Source organism: Takifugu rubripes, chromosome 5, assembly GCF_901000725.2.
Source record: "Takifugu rubripes chromosome 5, fTakRub1.2, whole genome shotgun sequence".
Classification (NCBI taxonomy): Eukaryota; Metazoa; Chordata; class Actinopteri; order Tetraodontiformes; family Tetraodontidae; genus Takifugu; species Takifugu rubripes.
The window spans coordinates 14,235,552-14,249,218 of NC_042289.1; the positions used below are offsets into that span (position 1 = coordinate 14,235,552).

General features: G+C 57.4%; 1 protein-coding gene across 3 annotated transcripts; it reads right to left on the reverse strand.

Annotated features, from left to right (window-relative positions):
• Positions 1 to 5,437: 5,437 nt before the first annotated feature.
• On the reverse strand, positions 5,438 to 12,390 carry LOC105416510 (zinc finger protein 845). 3 transcript variants are annotated; one of them, XM_029836644.1, is made up of 4 exons: positions 12,176 to 12,390; positions 7,680 to 10,390; positions 6,541 to 7,586; positions 5,438 to 5,710 (listed from the first exon to the last, which is right to left on the reverse strand). In XM_029836644.1, the coding sequence occupies exons 2-4, from the start codon at positions 10,196 to 10,198 to the stop codon at positions 5,586 to 5,588; spliced, it is 3,690 nt and encodes a 1,229-aa protein (XP_029692504.1). In that variant the 5' UTR covers positions 10,199 to 10,390; positions 12,176 to 12,390; the 3' UTR covers positions 5,438 to 5,585. The 3 variants fall into 3 exon arrangements, with proteins under 3 accessions (XP_029692504.1, XP_011602664.2, XP_029692505.1); XM_011604362.2 differs by having other exon boundaries at positions 5,575 to 5,710; positions 6,476 to 7,586; XM_029836645.1 differs by lacking the exon at positions 5,438 to 5,710 and adding an exon at positions 6,291 to 6,391 and having other exon boundaries at positions 6,476 to 7,586; positions 12,176 to 12,389.
• Between the last annotated feature and the right edge of the window lie 1,277 nt (positions 12,391 to 13,667).

A 13,667-nucleotide genomic window follows, 5' to 3' on the forward strand; every position in this document is an offset into this window, starting at 1 on the left:
ATCCGCCGCAGCGACTTGAAGACGTGCGCCTGCGTCGCCATCAGCAGCAGTTCTGTTCTCATCCGTAACCGTAGTAACCTTGAATGCTCAACAACAGAAACGGGATTCTTGTGTTCTGTAATTATTGTAAATACGTTCAGAGAAAAGCGACTTGCATGTCTATGTAGAAATCTACTATTTATTCCTGTCAAAGTTGACACGCAGCCTGACCTCTGTCCCGCCTTTTATCCACAAGCCCCTCCCCCAAACAGAGCCTCTGCCCTCCCATCACATCAGCTGTGGTGGCCGCCGGCCTCTCTTTACCCATCATGCACTGCTGGGTCCTGCTCCAAAGAGCAGCCATCTCCTCCTTCCATTACTCTTGTTGCAGAGGCTCCGCCCACCGGCTCCTCTGACCAAAGTGCTTCCCTCCATAATTGGACCCGCCCCCAGAGCTCAGCTTTGTGGCGGGTTTCCATCACGCCCGCCATCGTGCCGCCATGAAATTCTCCGTGAGTTTGTGGTGAGCGCTTTAGAAAACGGCCCGTTAGCAACTAAATCACAAAGATAATGTTTCCAAAAACGGCGAAGAAAGCGACGCACGTTTTCAGCTGGTGCGGTTCAGCGTGCGCTCTGCCCTCCTGATGTTCTTCAGACGCCACCAAAGTCTTCCGTCATTACGGCTGCTTCCTGTCAGCTCCACGACCTCCTGGAGGAGGCCTTAACCTCGAGTTTCTCCGAACCAGAACCAGAACTTGAAACTTGGCGGCATTGACGAACCCCAGCGGTGGCTCCTCCCAGCGGAGGCTCCTCCCAGGGGCGGTTCCTCCCAGCGGTGGCTCCTCCCAGGGGCGGTTCCTCCCAGCGGAGGCTCCTCCCAGCGGTGGCTCCTCCCAGCGGAGGCTCCTCCCAGGGGCGGTTCCTCCCAGCGGAGGCTCCTCCCAGCGGTGTCTCCTCCCAGCGGAGGCTCCTCCCAGCGGCGGTTCCTCCCAGCGGTGGCTCCTCCCAGGGGCGGTTCCTCCCAGCGGTGGCTCCTCCCAGGGGCGGTTCCTCTCAGCTGGGGCTCCTCCCAGGGGCAGTTCCTCCCAGCGGAGGCTCCTCCCAGCGGAGGCCCCGACTGCCGCCCAGGTTTCGGACTCGGTCTCTCGCCCCACGCAGGCCTGTCGCAACAAAGTGTGCAATATACGCAGAAACGCGCTCGCTAAGACCTCCCGCAGTAGCCACGCCCCCGGCGGACAGAGTTGGCGCTTTAATGCAACTTTGACTGGAAATGCAACTTGTGTCCCGTTTTTTTTGTGTGTGTGTGTACGTGTGCGTAGCGTAACGTAAAGCGATCTGTCCCCCCCCCTCCTCCCCCACTCTTGTACTGCTGTTGGCTGTTCTGTTTAGTTCATGTGATGTGCCAGTATTCCCCGCCCCCTTCCCCTCCTGCCCCGCCCCCACGCCCCCATGGATCTTTAAGATGACAACTCTATGCAGATGCTGTCTTTTATAAGTGTGTCAAAGTTTTAATTTACCATAAAAGGTTGAAAACAAACCCTGACAGACATGTTGAAAAGAAAACTCGAATAAAGAAAAGGATTGTTCAGTGTACTCGTGCTCCTCCTCCTCTTCTTCCTCGACGCTAAAGGTGTGATGCATCATGGGAAGTGGGCAGCGCAGGGGCCTCGCGTCAGCTTTGATGGGGTTTTCTGAAATCAAAGACATCAAAGGTGATGGTGCGTTCAGTTTTGCTGGGAAAAACAGACGTCCCAGCAAACGTGACCTGGACGAAGGACGAGCCGCCGGAGACGCAGGACGTCAAACAATCGTTCCAGTGATGAAGGAAAAACGGGTTTTAGCTCCAGCTGATCAATAATCTAACTGATGAAGACGAAGGAGGCGGAGCTCCGCCTTCTGCTGACGCCGCCCACTGGGGGCGTTCAAGGCCCACAAGGGAATAAACCCCAGAATACACAACAGGAAGTGGTGGGGAGACACCACACACACACACACACACACACACACACACACACAGGGATCAGTGGGCTAGCATGGTGTTAAGAGCAACCACACTGACCACAGGTGAACGTCTGGCATCTCGCTGCTGGCTGAACTGGTAAGATAAACACCATCATCTTCATCATCATCACCATCATCATCACCACCACCTTCATCATCATCATCACCACCACCATCATCATCACCACCATCTTCATCATCACCACCACCTTCATCATCATCATCACCACCTTCATCATCATCACCACCATCATCATCACCACCTTCATCATCATCATCACCACCTTCATCATCATCACCACCACCATCATCTTCATCATCATCACCACCACCATCATCATCACCACCACCTTCATCATCACCACCACCTTCATCATCATCATCACCACCACCATCATCATCACCACCACCTTCATCATCATCACCACCACCACCATCATCATCACCACCACCATCATCATCACCACCACCTTCATCATCATCACCACCACCATCATCATCACCACCACCATCATCATCACCACCACCATCATCATCACCACCATCACCACCACCATCATCATCACCACCACCATCATCATCACCACCACCATCATCACCACCACCATCATCATCACCACCACCTTCATCATCATCACCACCATCATCATCACCACCACCTTCATCATCACCACCATCTTCATCATCACCACCTTCATCATCTTCATCACCACCACCATCATCATCACCACTTCCTGTTCCTGAAAACACGGGAACCTTCGTTATAAACTGGCTTTGATCTACTGAGCAACCAATCAGGACGGCCTCCTGACACAAGCTCCTCCCACTGCTCAGTTTTCACTCAGAAAAGTTAATTTCTTTTTTTCAGTCTGTTAAATAAACAAAAACATCGGAATAAAAGTTCTTACAGCAAATTCAGGAGCCACAAACCAACTGTGATTTTTTAATTTCATTAAAATAAAAATATTTTCTAAAAACACACTTAAAATGTGAACATTTAGTGTCAGTTTTCATTTAAAAGTATATTTTTCTTCTGCTTAGAAGCTTTTTTCAAAAGGTTTCATCCATCAAAGGTTGAAGAAGAAGAAAAGCTCATAAAGGAGCGTCTGAAGAGGTTCTGAAGAGGTCCAGAAGAGGTTCTGAAGAGGTCCGGGACCTTCCTGGTCGCCACATTTCAACAGAAGCAAAACCTAATTCAGGACTTCTGTGAGAAACAGAGAGGCTAACGTTAGCACGTTTCTGATATCAAAGCTAATGCTAGCCATTAGCGCCACCAGGGATGACGCAACTTTAAAATCAGAAAACCAGCGCAGCAGAACTTGTTGAAGGTGGTTTCCTCCACTTCTGGACCCGAGGAGAAGCGAGGAGAGCTCAGCCCGCATCACGCTTTGTGGGCGGGGCCTGTGTTGAGGCCTGTGATTGGCTGGAGGAGTCAGAACACTGAGTTTGGTTTTGAGCTATTTATTTTCAGTACTCAGCAGTAAAGGTTATAGAATATGGACAAGTTCTTCTGTTAAGAAACAAATTATCAAAACATGGTTTATAAAAGTGGAGAGTATGCGTTACACACGTGGAGACGAGTTAAAGGAAACACGGTTACACTTCCTGCTACGACTACGTGACACACAGGCGGAGATGTTCAGCTTCTCTGGGTCTCAGCAGCACGTGACCATTCTTCACGCTCCACGTTTTAAACTAGCACCAGAGCTCCGTCGGACGCCCACCAACGCGCACGCTGGCGTCCAAACGCTCGCAAAACGCATCCAAAGAGAAATGACAACAATAAATACAGGAGGTCGCCGTCAGAGGGAACAGAAAAAGGTTCAAAGGTGAGAACGCCGCCGCCGCTTTGTCATGAGCTGGAGAAACAGGAAGTGTGTGGAGTCACATGACTATGGAAGAAAGGGATGCTGGGAAGATGATCCCCCCCTAAATCATGTGACAAAAGGCAGAATAGACTTTCTTTTTTCAGGTCTGTGAATCCTTCCGGTCCGTCAGGTCACCAGAACAGAGGGATTGTGGGTAGGCGGAGGGGCGGGGCTTCAGGAAACATCAACACGGCTCTAAAGTCACATCCTACAGACTAGCGCCAGCCAATACAAGTGTTAAGAAGAAGAAGAAGAAGATTATAAATAAATGCATGACTACAATGATACGTTGTCTCTTATAAAAGCGGTTCTGTGCTCAGTCCAGTCAGAACCGGCTCATCGTCCTGCACCATCAGACGCTCGGGTCCAAACAGGAAGTGACTCCCTCACACACAGATGCCACCAGGGCTTTAACTGAAGAGCGGTCATGTGACCCAGACCATGTGACCAGGTGGGACCAAAAAGCATCATTTCCAGCTCCCGTCCCGTCTCCCATCAGGTCCAGTTCTGCTTCTGTCCTCCAGAACTGGGGAAGGTGGCCGGAGGAGGAGAACCTCCGGAAACGGCGGAAGCCTGGGTCGGACCGCCGGCGTCCGGGCAGGAAGGGCGAACATCTGGACCGGGCGTCCACACCCGGACACACGGCTCCCACAAGCGTCAGGGCGCGTGGCCACGGTCGCCGTGGGAACGCGCTGCATCAGGGCGCGTGACCACGGTCGCCATGGGAACGCGCTGCGGTTGGTCCCCCATCAGCTGCATCCCTTCAGCGAGGACCACAGCGTGTCCGCCTGTCTCCGGTCACACGGCCCGACTCAGCCGACAGGCCGGTGCCGGTGCCGGTGCCCGTGTGTGTGTGTGTGTGTGTGTGTGTGTGGCGTTTGTCCGTGTGTTCCTTCACACACTCCAACCACACATGGAAAATGGGAAGAGGGTGAGGAGGGGAAGGAACCGGCGGCTCCCCTCATGCCCCCCCCGTCCACACGCGTCCCGCCGCCTATAGGAAGGCGCCGCTGGGCACGCCCAGGAAGGTAGGTGGCGCCGTGGAGCCGCTCCAGTGCACCTTCATGTGGTGCCGGAGGTTGGACTTGGAGGAGAAGCGCTTGTCGCACTGGGGGCAGGAGAAGGGCTTCTCTTTGGTGTGGATGCGGCGGTGGCAGATCAGCTGCGTGGACACCCGGAACGATTTGCCGCAGTCGGGACACTGGTACCGTTTGGGCTCGGTGTGGATCCGCCGGTGGTTCTTCAGTGACATCAGGTTTGGGAACTCCTTCTGGCAGGAGTTGCAGAAGAAGGTGCCGGTCTTGTGGCTGTTCTTGTGGTTGAGGAGGGAGCTGGCGTGGCGGTAGGAGCGGCCACACTGCTCACACACGTGCGGCTTCAGGGCCTCGGCGGCGCCTCCCTGACCGCGACCTTTGGCCAGCCTGCTGGGGTGAAGGCCCTGCTCTTGCATCAAGGTCAGATCCAGGCCGGACCCCCAGCCCAGCTCCTGGGAGCTCCCTGCTTGTGGCTGCTGGGGTCTGGGCTGACGGGGCAGAGGCGCCTGTCCGTGCGTGATCTCCATGTGAAGTCTGAAGCTGGCGTGGGTGGGGAAGGCCCGTTGGCAGGACCTGCAGGTCAGCTCCCGCTGCTTCTGGTGGACACGTCTGTGGTTGTAGAGCTGCGAGGAGACACGGAAGGCCTTCCCGCAGTCGTGGCAACGGTGGCGCCGTATCTCAGAGTGAATGCGGCGATGGTTCTTCAGGGCCAGCAGGTTGGAGTAGGTCTTGAGACAGACGGCGCAGTGGTAGATGCCGACAGTGTGTGTGTTCTTGTGGTTGAGGAGGGAGCTGGCGTGGCGGTAGGAGCGGCCACACTGGTCACACCTGTGCAGAGACACACAACAAGAGCGGTGAAGGGTCAAAGTTGAGCGGGGGGGGGCTTCACCACTCTAGTGGAGTTCATCCAGAAGAACATCATCCGCCCTTTCCTCTCATATACAGGTATATGATCTGAAATCCGGCTTATAGCTTGAACACAGACAGGATTGCTAAGGGGTGCTGGCTGCGTGGGGGGAGGGGGGGTTGTGTGTGTGTGTGTAGGGGGGGGGGGGGTGAGGTGGGGAACGGGGGATCTGCACAGCACACGAGACAAACCACAACCTGAATCTCACAGCCAAAAACCCAGCGCTCAATCACATCTGTCTGGAGGTGCTGCTAGCTAACGCTTGCTAACCCTCCCTGTCCCTTAGCCAAGTTGGAAACCTGCATCAGCCAGTCACATGACTGCATTTCCTGTCCCAACTGGGTACAAAAACTACAATCGAACCCGTTTTAAACAGATCACACAAATACTTGCTAATAGGCTTGGTAAAGTCTGTGGAACATGGAAAGGTTAACGTTTGCCAACACGCAGCCTAGAAACTCAAGTGTGTGTTAAATGCTAACTGAAAGCAAACAGGGGTGACTTATCTGGTCTCTCCACTAATTCAATTTGTCCAAACTTCAGAAAAATCCGAATTCCGGCACGCGTATGGTCCCAAGGAAGCCGGATTGGAGATCATATACCTGTAATAGACATGTAAAAAGCTAAATTTATCTCCACTGCGTTTGCCAACGTTCAAGATGTAGAAACAACTGAGGAGGACTCACGTGTACCGGCACTCTTCTCCCTCTGCCGTGGGGTCACTGGCCTTCCTCCTGACTTCCATGCCTACCTGGTTCTCCCCACAGCGGTGCCTGGCCAGACCGGACCTCCCCTGGAAACTCTTGCCGCAGGTGGGGCAGCCGTAGGGGGGTGGCGCCCTCCTCGTGGACCTTCTGGTGGTTCCGGAGGAAGCGGGCCAGCCGAAAGGCTTTTCCACACGTGTGACAGATGTGCTTCTTCCGCTGGGTGTGGATCCTCATGTGGTTCCGCAGGGCCATGTAGTTGGTGTAGGGCTTGTTGCAGAAGTTGCACCTGAAGTTGCCCGTCTTGTGGGTGTGCTTGTGGTTGAGCAGGGAGCTGGCGTGCTTGTAGGTGCAGCTGCACAGGTCGCAGGCGTAGGGCCTCTCGTCAGAGTCCAGGTCCACCGAGCTCCTCTCCAGGCTGATGTTGGTGGAGCTGTTGGTGGAGGATGAAGAAGGCAGATGCTGGGCGGGGCAGTCGTGGGCCGCCAGCTCATCGGCGGTGGCAAAACCTTCACAGCAGCCGTCGCATTCAAAGTCCATGGGGGCCCCGGGGCCCTGCGGCCCCTTGCACAGGCCGGCTGTGGTGTGGGTAGCTAGCTGCCGTTGGGTGCGGAAACCTTTGCCACATTCTTGGCAGTTGTGCTTTTTTTGGGCAAAGTGGAGCCGCAGGTGGTTCTTCATGGCCAGCCGGTTGGGGTACGTGGAGTTGCAGACGTTACAGTGGTACTCGCCAATTTTGTGGAGGTTCTTGTGATTGGCCAAGCTGCCTGCGTGTCGGTACGTTTTCCCACATTCTTCACAGGAAAAAGGTCTGCGTCCACTTTCAGCCGGGTCAAATTTCTGCGGCCTGGAGGTGCCGGCGGAGGAGTAGGGCTTTTTGAAGCCCTGGTGGATGTACTTCATGCCCATGACCTGGCCCTTGGAGGACTCCCCCCTCATGGTCTGCAGCTGGGAGGGGCCCGGCTGCTGGAAGCGGGACGCACTGGGGCCACTCCGGACGAGACCTTTGGCCCGTTGCTCCTCGTGGAGACGGAGGTGGTTGATGAGTTGTTTTTGGATCTTGAAGGCTTTGCCACATTCTTCGCACTTGTGCCTAAAAGGGGAACGGAGATAAAAGACAAGTTACACTGTGAAAACACAACCAGAACCTGGACGCAGCGTCTGACGTCGCCACCCAGAAAGGTACCTCTTCAGGTCAAAGTGGGTCCTTTGGTGGTTTTTGAGAGCCAGCAGGTTGTAGTAGCGTTTCTGGCACACCAGGCACCGGAACACCCCCGTTTTATGAGACTTCTTGTGGTTGAGGAGGGAGCAGGGGTGCCTGTAGCCTCGCCCACACTGGTCACACTTGTGAGGCTTGTCGCTCTGGTCCACCATCGGCTGGCGGCCCTCGCCGCCGCCACGGCTCCCGCCGCCACCGTCTCCTCCCGACATCCCTTTGGCACCGTTCAGACCTTGCTTGTTCAACGAGCTGGCCCGATTCTTGCCGGGACACAGGTGGGTGATCAGGTGGTGCCGGTCAGCGAAGAACATGCCACAGTCCACACAAATGTGGTTGCGTCCGTCCATCTTGTCGGTGCCGTTAGCGGAAGAGTTCCCGACACCCTGTTGTTGGCCATCTGGCCTTTGGGGCCCGTGGACCAGCTGATGATTCAGGAGGTCCTGCTTACGGGAGAAGCTCTGTCCACATGTGGCGCAGATCATCCTCCAGTCCTGCTCCATGTTGGAGGGTCCCGGCCCTGTGGGGTTGTTGGCGTGGCTGCGCAGGTGGCTCCTGAGGGCCCTGAGGCTGGCGTAGTGGTTGCCACACACCGAGCACTGGTAAACCTCTCCGTCGTCCTCGTCTTTCTCGTTGTTTCCCATTCGCTTGCCTCCGCTCTGCGAGTACTGCCGTTGGCTGCTGCCTTCCTTCAGAGCGCCGGAGCTCCCGGAGGGCAGCGAGGAGCCGCCGGAGCTGTGGTAGTTCAGGTTGCCCATGAAGCCGTTGGATATGTTGCCCTGCTGCTGCTGTGGCTGTTGGCCACGGCGAGGACACAGGTGGGCCTTGATGCCCGACACGTCTCCGTACATCTCCCCGCAGTCGGCACACACGTGCCTGTCAGCCTGGCGGTGAGCGGCGTTGCTCTGCGAAAGAGCGCTGCCATCGAAGCGATCGTGGAACTCTAGAGAGTCCAGGCCGCTGCTGTGGCCGCCGTCCGACACAAAGTGGGCCGCGTCGCCCAGATTCCCCGGCAGTGAGATGGGAGTGGCGGCGCCGCTGCCCTCTTGGACGTAGCTCTGCTGGGAGTCCAGAGTCAGTGGCTCTGAGGACAACCAGTCGTTTCCATCCCCCCCCAGATGCTGGTTGCTGGAGCGGCCCTTGTGGCTCCGCAGGTGGCTGTGGAGGGCCGCCAGGTGGGGGTACTGCTTACAGCAGATGGTGCACTGGTAGTGGCCCGTCTGGTGGCAGCGCTTGTGGTTGACCAAGCTTCCTGCATGTCGGTAGCTTTTGCCACATTCTCCACACTTAAAGCGCCGTTCTCCATCATCGGGGGAGTTTGCCTGGGGCACGCGGCCGCCGGCGGGCGAGGACACCGACCCCTGCGAGCCGGAACGCAGCGTATTGGAGTTCAGGATGGAGGCATCCTGGCCGTGGGAGGCCGGGTGGGGGTCATGAGTCAAATAATGGACTTTCAAAGTCTCCAGATCTGGGTGTCCGGCGCCGCAGTAGGCACAGGTGTAGATGGGGTTGTTGACGGGGGGGCCCATTATGGGGTCATAGGGCCCTCTTTTGTCACTTGGCAGAGGAGGCAGGGGCAGAGGGTCCCCCAGGGCCGGCGTGTAGGCCGGAGAACGGACCGCACTTAAATTGTGAGGCATGATGCCCGGAAAACTGCGCGATAAGCCGAGAGAAGGGGACGAAGAGTTGTGCAGCAGGATGTGCTCCTGGAAGTCGGCCTTGTTGGGCAGCGCCACCTGGCAGAGGTGGCAGAAGCAGGAGGCTGCGTCCTGACCCTGCGAGGACTGGGTGCTGCTGCTGCTGCTCACCAGGGAGCTCCCGGGGCTCTTGAACTTCGAGTGAGTTCTCTCGTGGCTATTTAGGGCAGCCAGGTTGCTGAATTGCTTGAAACAAACAGAACACTTAAAAGTTCCCTGTTGGTGGCACTTCTTGTGGTTCACCAGGCTCCCGTGGTGCCGGTAGGTTCTGTCGCACTGGTCACACTTGAAGGGTCTGTCCCAAGCGTCGTCGGACTCGGAGGAGCTCTTTTTGCCTTGGTCGTCGGTGTTGTGGCTCTGGAGGACGCTATGTCCCATACCACTGTGGTTCAGGTGGGAGCGGCCGAACCCGTCAGAGAGGTCCTGGGCGAGGCTGTATTCTCGCTCGTCTTGGCCCGACTCGTCCGGGACTTCTTCGTTCTCTTCTTCGGTGTGGGCGCTGCTAGGGGACAACGTGTGGATACGCAGGTGGTTCTTCAAAGCTACCGAGTTGGGGAGGGTACGCGTACAAACGGGACACTGGAAAGAACCCACTTCATGAGACTTCTTGTGGTTGGCTAAGCTAGCAGCGTGCTTGTAAATACGACCACACTGCTCGCACTCGAATCGACCGCTATCTTCCTGCTGATAATGTGCTTTCATATGTTCTAGAAGACTTGGAGTACTCGGGCAAACCATATCACACTCTTTACACGGGAAACCCTTGGCACGACTCATATCATGCATTGCCATAGTACTCTAGAGCAAAGTGGTGGGTGGGGGCTTCACGATTCATAACACTGTTATGAAAGGTGCCTTTAGAGGAGAAGAAGAAAGCGCGTAGCTTATCTGGAGGTTAGCAGAGTTGGCAGCCATCAACTCGGACACGTCCAAGGGTTGGGATCAGACCGACCTCCGGGGGTCACGCCGGCCAATGAGGCGTCACTGTGGAGACAAAAGGAGAGCGTTGAACGTCTGCCCTGACCCAAGAACTCCGCTTGACACCATCACCAGCGGTCAAACCGACACCCTCAACCACAGAAATGACTCAATGACTCGGCACGTGTTCGTGCACCGGTCCAGGTTACTATCGCCAAGTCCTCCCACGGCCCCACTCCCACCCTCAGATCCTGCTCCACCGGGGCCGCAGCTGTGGAACCCGATACAGGAACCTCTGGTCAGATCCAGAATAAAAGCGGGTTTCTAGCCGCCGCTGCCTCGTCCGTTCGGTTCTTTCTATCATAACCTGCTTAAACCACAGCTTTGAATTTGTTAAAAGATGAGATAATTGTAAACTAAAGCTGTTAAAGATACAGTTAGATAGTATTATCTGCCCGACACTCACACACACACACACACACACACTCACACACACACACACACACACGATTAAAATGAGCTCCTGCCTGCAGCAGATTTAACAGGCTAATCTGTAATCTATCAGATTACAGCAGGACATTTAATCTCACCCCCCCACTTCACTGTTTATGATGAATAAATCGGCCTTTTCGCTCGTGTCTGATCTGGTTCTAAACTTTGATGCTGTTTCAACACATGAGAACCTTTAGTGGAGGAGCAGAACCGCTCAGGTTCTGACGCCGCAGCAGAACACAATAACGTGCACGTCCTGGGAGTCTCGTGGCCTCACTGTGCACGAGACAACATGCCAGGATGAAGCTTTGCTCAAGGGCCGAGGCAGTAACAACGTCTCAGGATGGTCCAGTTCATCCCGTGGAAAGTGATCAGAATCCAGCAGCCAATCAAAACTCTTCACACCCGTCGAGGTGCAAAAGTAAACAATGAAGCTCACGTGACGACAGAAACCGTTCTGGACCCGGACCGCGCTGAGCCGGTCCAGGCCGACGCCCCCGAACCAGCAGCGTGTCCTTTTGATGGGGTCCAACCCGGAAAGAGAACCTTCGTGTCCCCAGACGGGGGTGCAGGGGGACGCGCCACCAGTGTCCGGGCGCAGGAGCCGCCGCGGGGCCGCTGACCTTGGCTCGTTCCCCCTCCGCCGGCTTCAGTCTCCGGCATGAATTTATCGGGACAAAAGCGCAGCGTTTCGCAGCCCGACAGCACCGGTCCGGGCGGCCAAAGCTGCGCGGAGGCGCGTCCAGTGGCGGGGCCGCCGGGGGGGGGGTGAGCGGCTGCCGGGGCCGGTGGCCCCACGGTGCGGGAACAACCCCCGGAGCCATCAGCCACTTTCAGCGAGACCCCATTTCCATCGGAAAATGGCTTTCGTGCAGCACGCCATTTTCCCCCATGCTAACCCACTAGCATCGCTCGGAGCCCCTCAAACGCGCACGATTCGCGCCCGGATTGCGAACAGACCCACGGATCTTTGGAGCTGCCCGCAACAAAGGGCACCAAGGATCAATAGAACCCCCAAACAACAATAAACCGCAGCGGGGATATTTCTCTGCTACGGAGGGAACGGCGCAGCTAACGGTAGCATCGGCTGGCTAGTTAGCTGCCCCTGCGATGGCAGAAAGCGCAGAAATGTGTTTCTAACCTCAAAACATTCGCAAAGTCTGACACGCTGATTCCTGCTCGCACTTTAAAAGAGCCGATTCTGTTCTACAGATTAATTTGTGTCGCTGTGGGCGGAATCGGCGCGGATTAGCATCGCAGCTAGCAGCGCGAAGCTAACCCGCAGCTACACAAAGATGTGGACAAACAGCGCGGCGCCTTTGATGGAACCTCCATCTCCGGGCTTTCTGCTCCACTCACCCCTCAAATGGCCTCTGCGCCCGCGGGTGAGCTGTGCACGGCCCTGACACGCACACGCGGGGCCCTTCACGGTTTATTCATGGCTAAAAGGGTTTCTGGCTCCGACTCCAGCTTCTCGCCTGTTTTCTCCTGAGCGCCGCTCCGACAGCACTTCCTGCCCGCAGCCGCGCGTCATCACTGGCTGGAGCGTCAGTCAGAGCAGGACCGGGACCAGGAGCGGGAGAGGGACCGGGACAGGGAGCAGGACCGGGAGCAGGACTGGGAGCAGGAGAGGGACCGGGACAGGGAGCGGGAGAGGGACCGGCACAGGGAGCGGGACCGGGAGAGGGAGAGGGACCGGGACAGGGAGCAGGACCGGGAGAGGGAGAGGGACCGGGACAGGGAGCAGGACCGGGAGAGGGACAAGGAGCAGGACCGGGAGAGGGAGCAGGACAAGGAGCGGGACCGGGACAGGGAGAGGGACCGGGACAAAGAGCAGGACTGGGACAGGGAGAGGGACCGGGACAGGGAGCAGGACTGGGAGCAGGAGAGGGACCGGGACAGGGAGCAGGACCGGGAGAGGGAGAGGGACCGGGACAGGGAGCAGGACCGGGAGAGGGACAAGGAGCAGGACCGGGAGAGGGACCGGGACAGGGAGCAGGACTGGGAGAGGGAGCAGGACAAGGAGCGGGACCGGGACAGGGAGAGGGACCGGGAGAGGGAGAGGGACCGGGACAGGGAGCAGGACCGGGAGAGGGACAAGGAGCAGGACCGGGAGAGGGAGCAGGACAAGGAGCGGGACCGGGACAGGGAGAGGGACCGGGACAAAGAGCAGGACTGGGACAGGGAGAGGGACCGGGACAGGGAGCAGGACTGGGAGCAGGAGAGGGACCGGGACAGGGAGCAGGACCGGGAGAGGGACAAGGAGCAGGACCGGGAGAGGGAGAGGGACCGGGAGCAGGACTGGGAGCAGGAGAGGGACCGGGACAGGGAGCAGGACCGGGAGCAGGACTGGGAGCAGGAGAGGGAGCGGGAGAGGGACCGGGACAGGGAGCAGGACCGGGAGAGGGAGCGGGAGAGGGAGCAGGAGTGGGACCGGGACAGGGAGCAGGACAGGGAGCGGGACAGGGAGCAGGACCGGGAGAGGGACCGGGACAGGGAGCAGGACTGGGAGCGGGAGAGGGAACAGGACAAGGAGCGGGACAGGGAGAGGGACCGGGACAAAGAGCAGGACTGGGACAGGGAGAGGGACCGGGACAGGGAGCAGGAGCGGGACGGGGGGCAGGACTGGGAGCGGGACCGGGACAGGGAGAGGGAGAGGGAGCAGGACCAGGACTGGGAGCGGGACCGGGACAGGGAGCAGGAGCGGGAGAGGGACCGGGACAGGGAGCATGACCGGGAGCAGGAGAGGGACCGGGACAGGGAGCAGGACCGGGAGAGGGACAAGGAGCAGGACCGGGAGAGGGACCGGGACAGGGAGCAGGACTGGGAGCGGGAGAGGGACCAGGAGCAG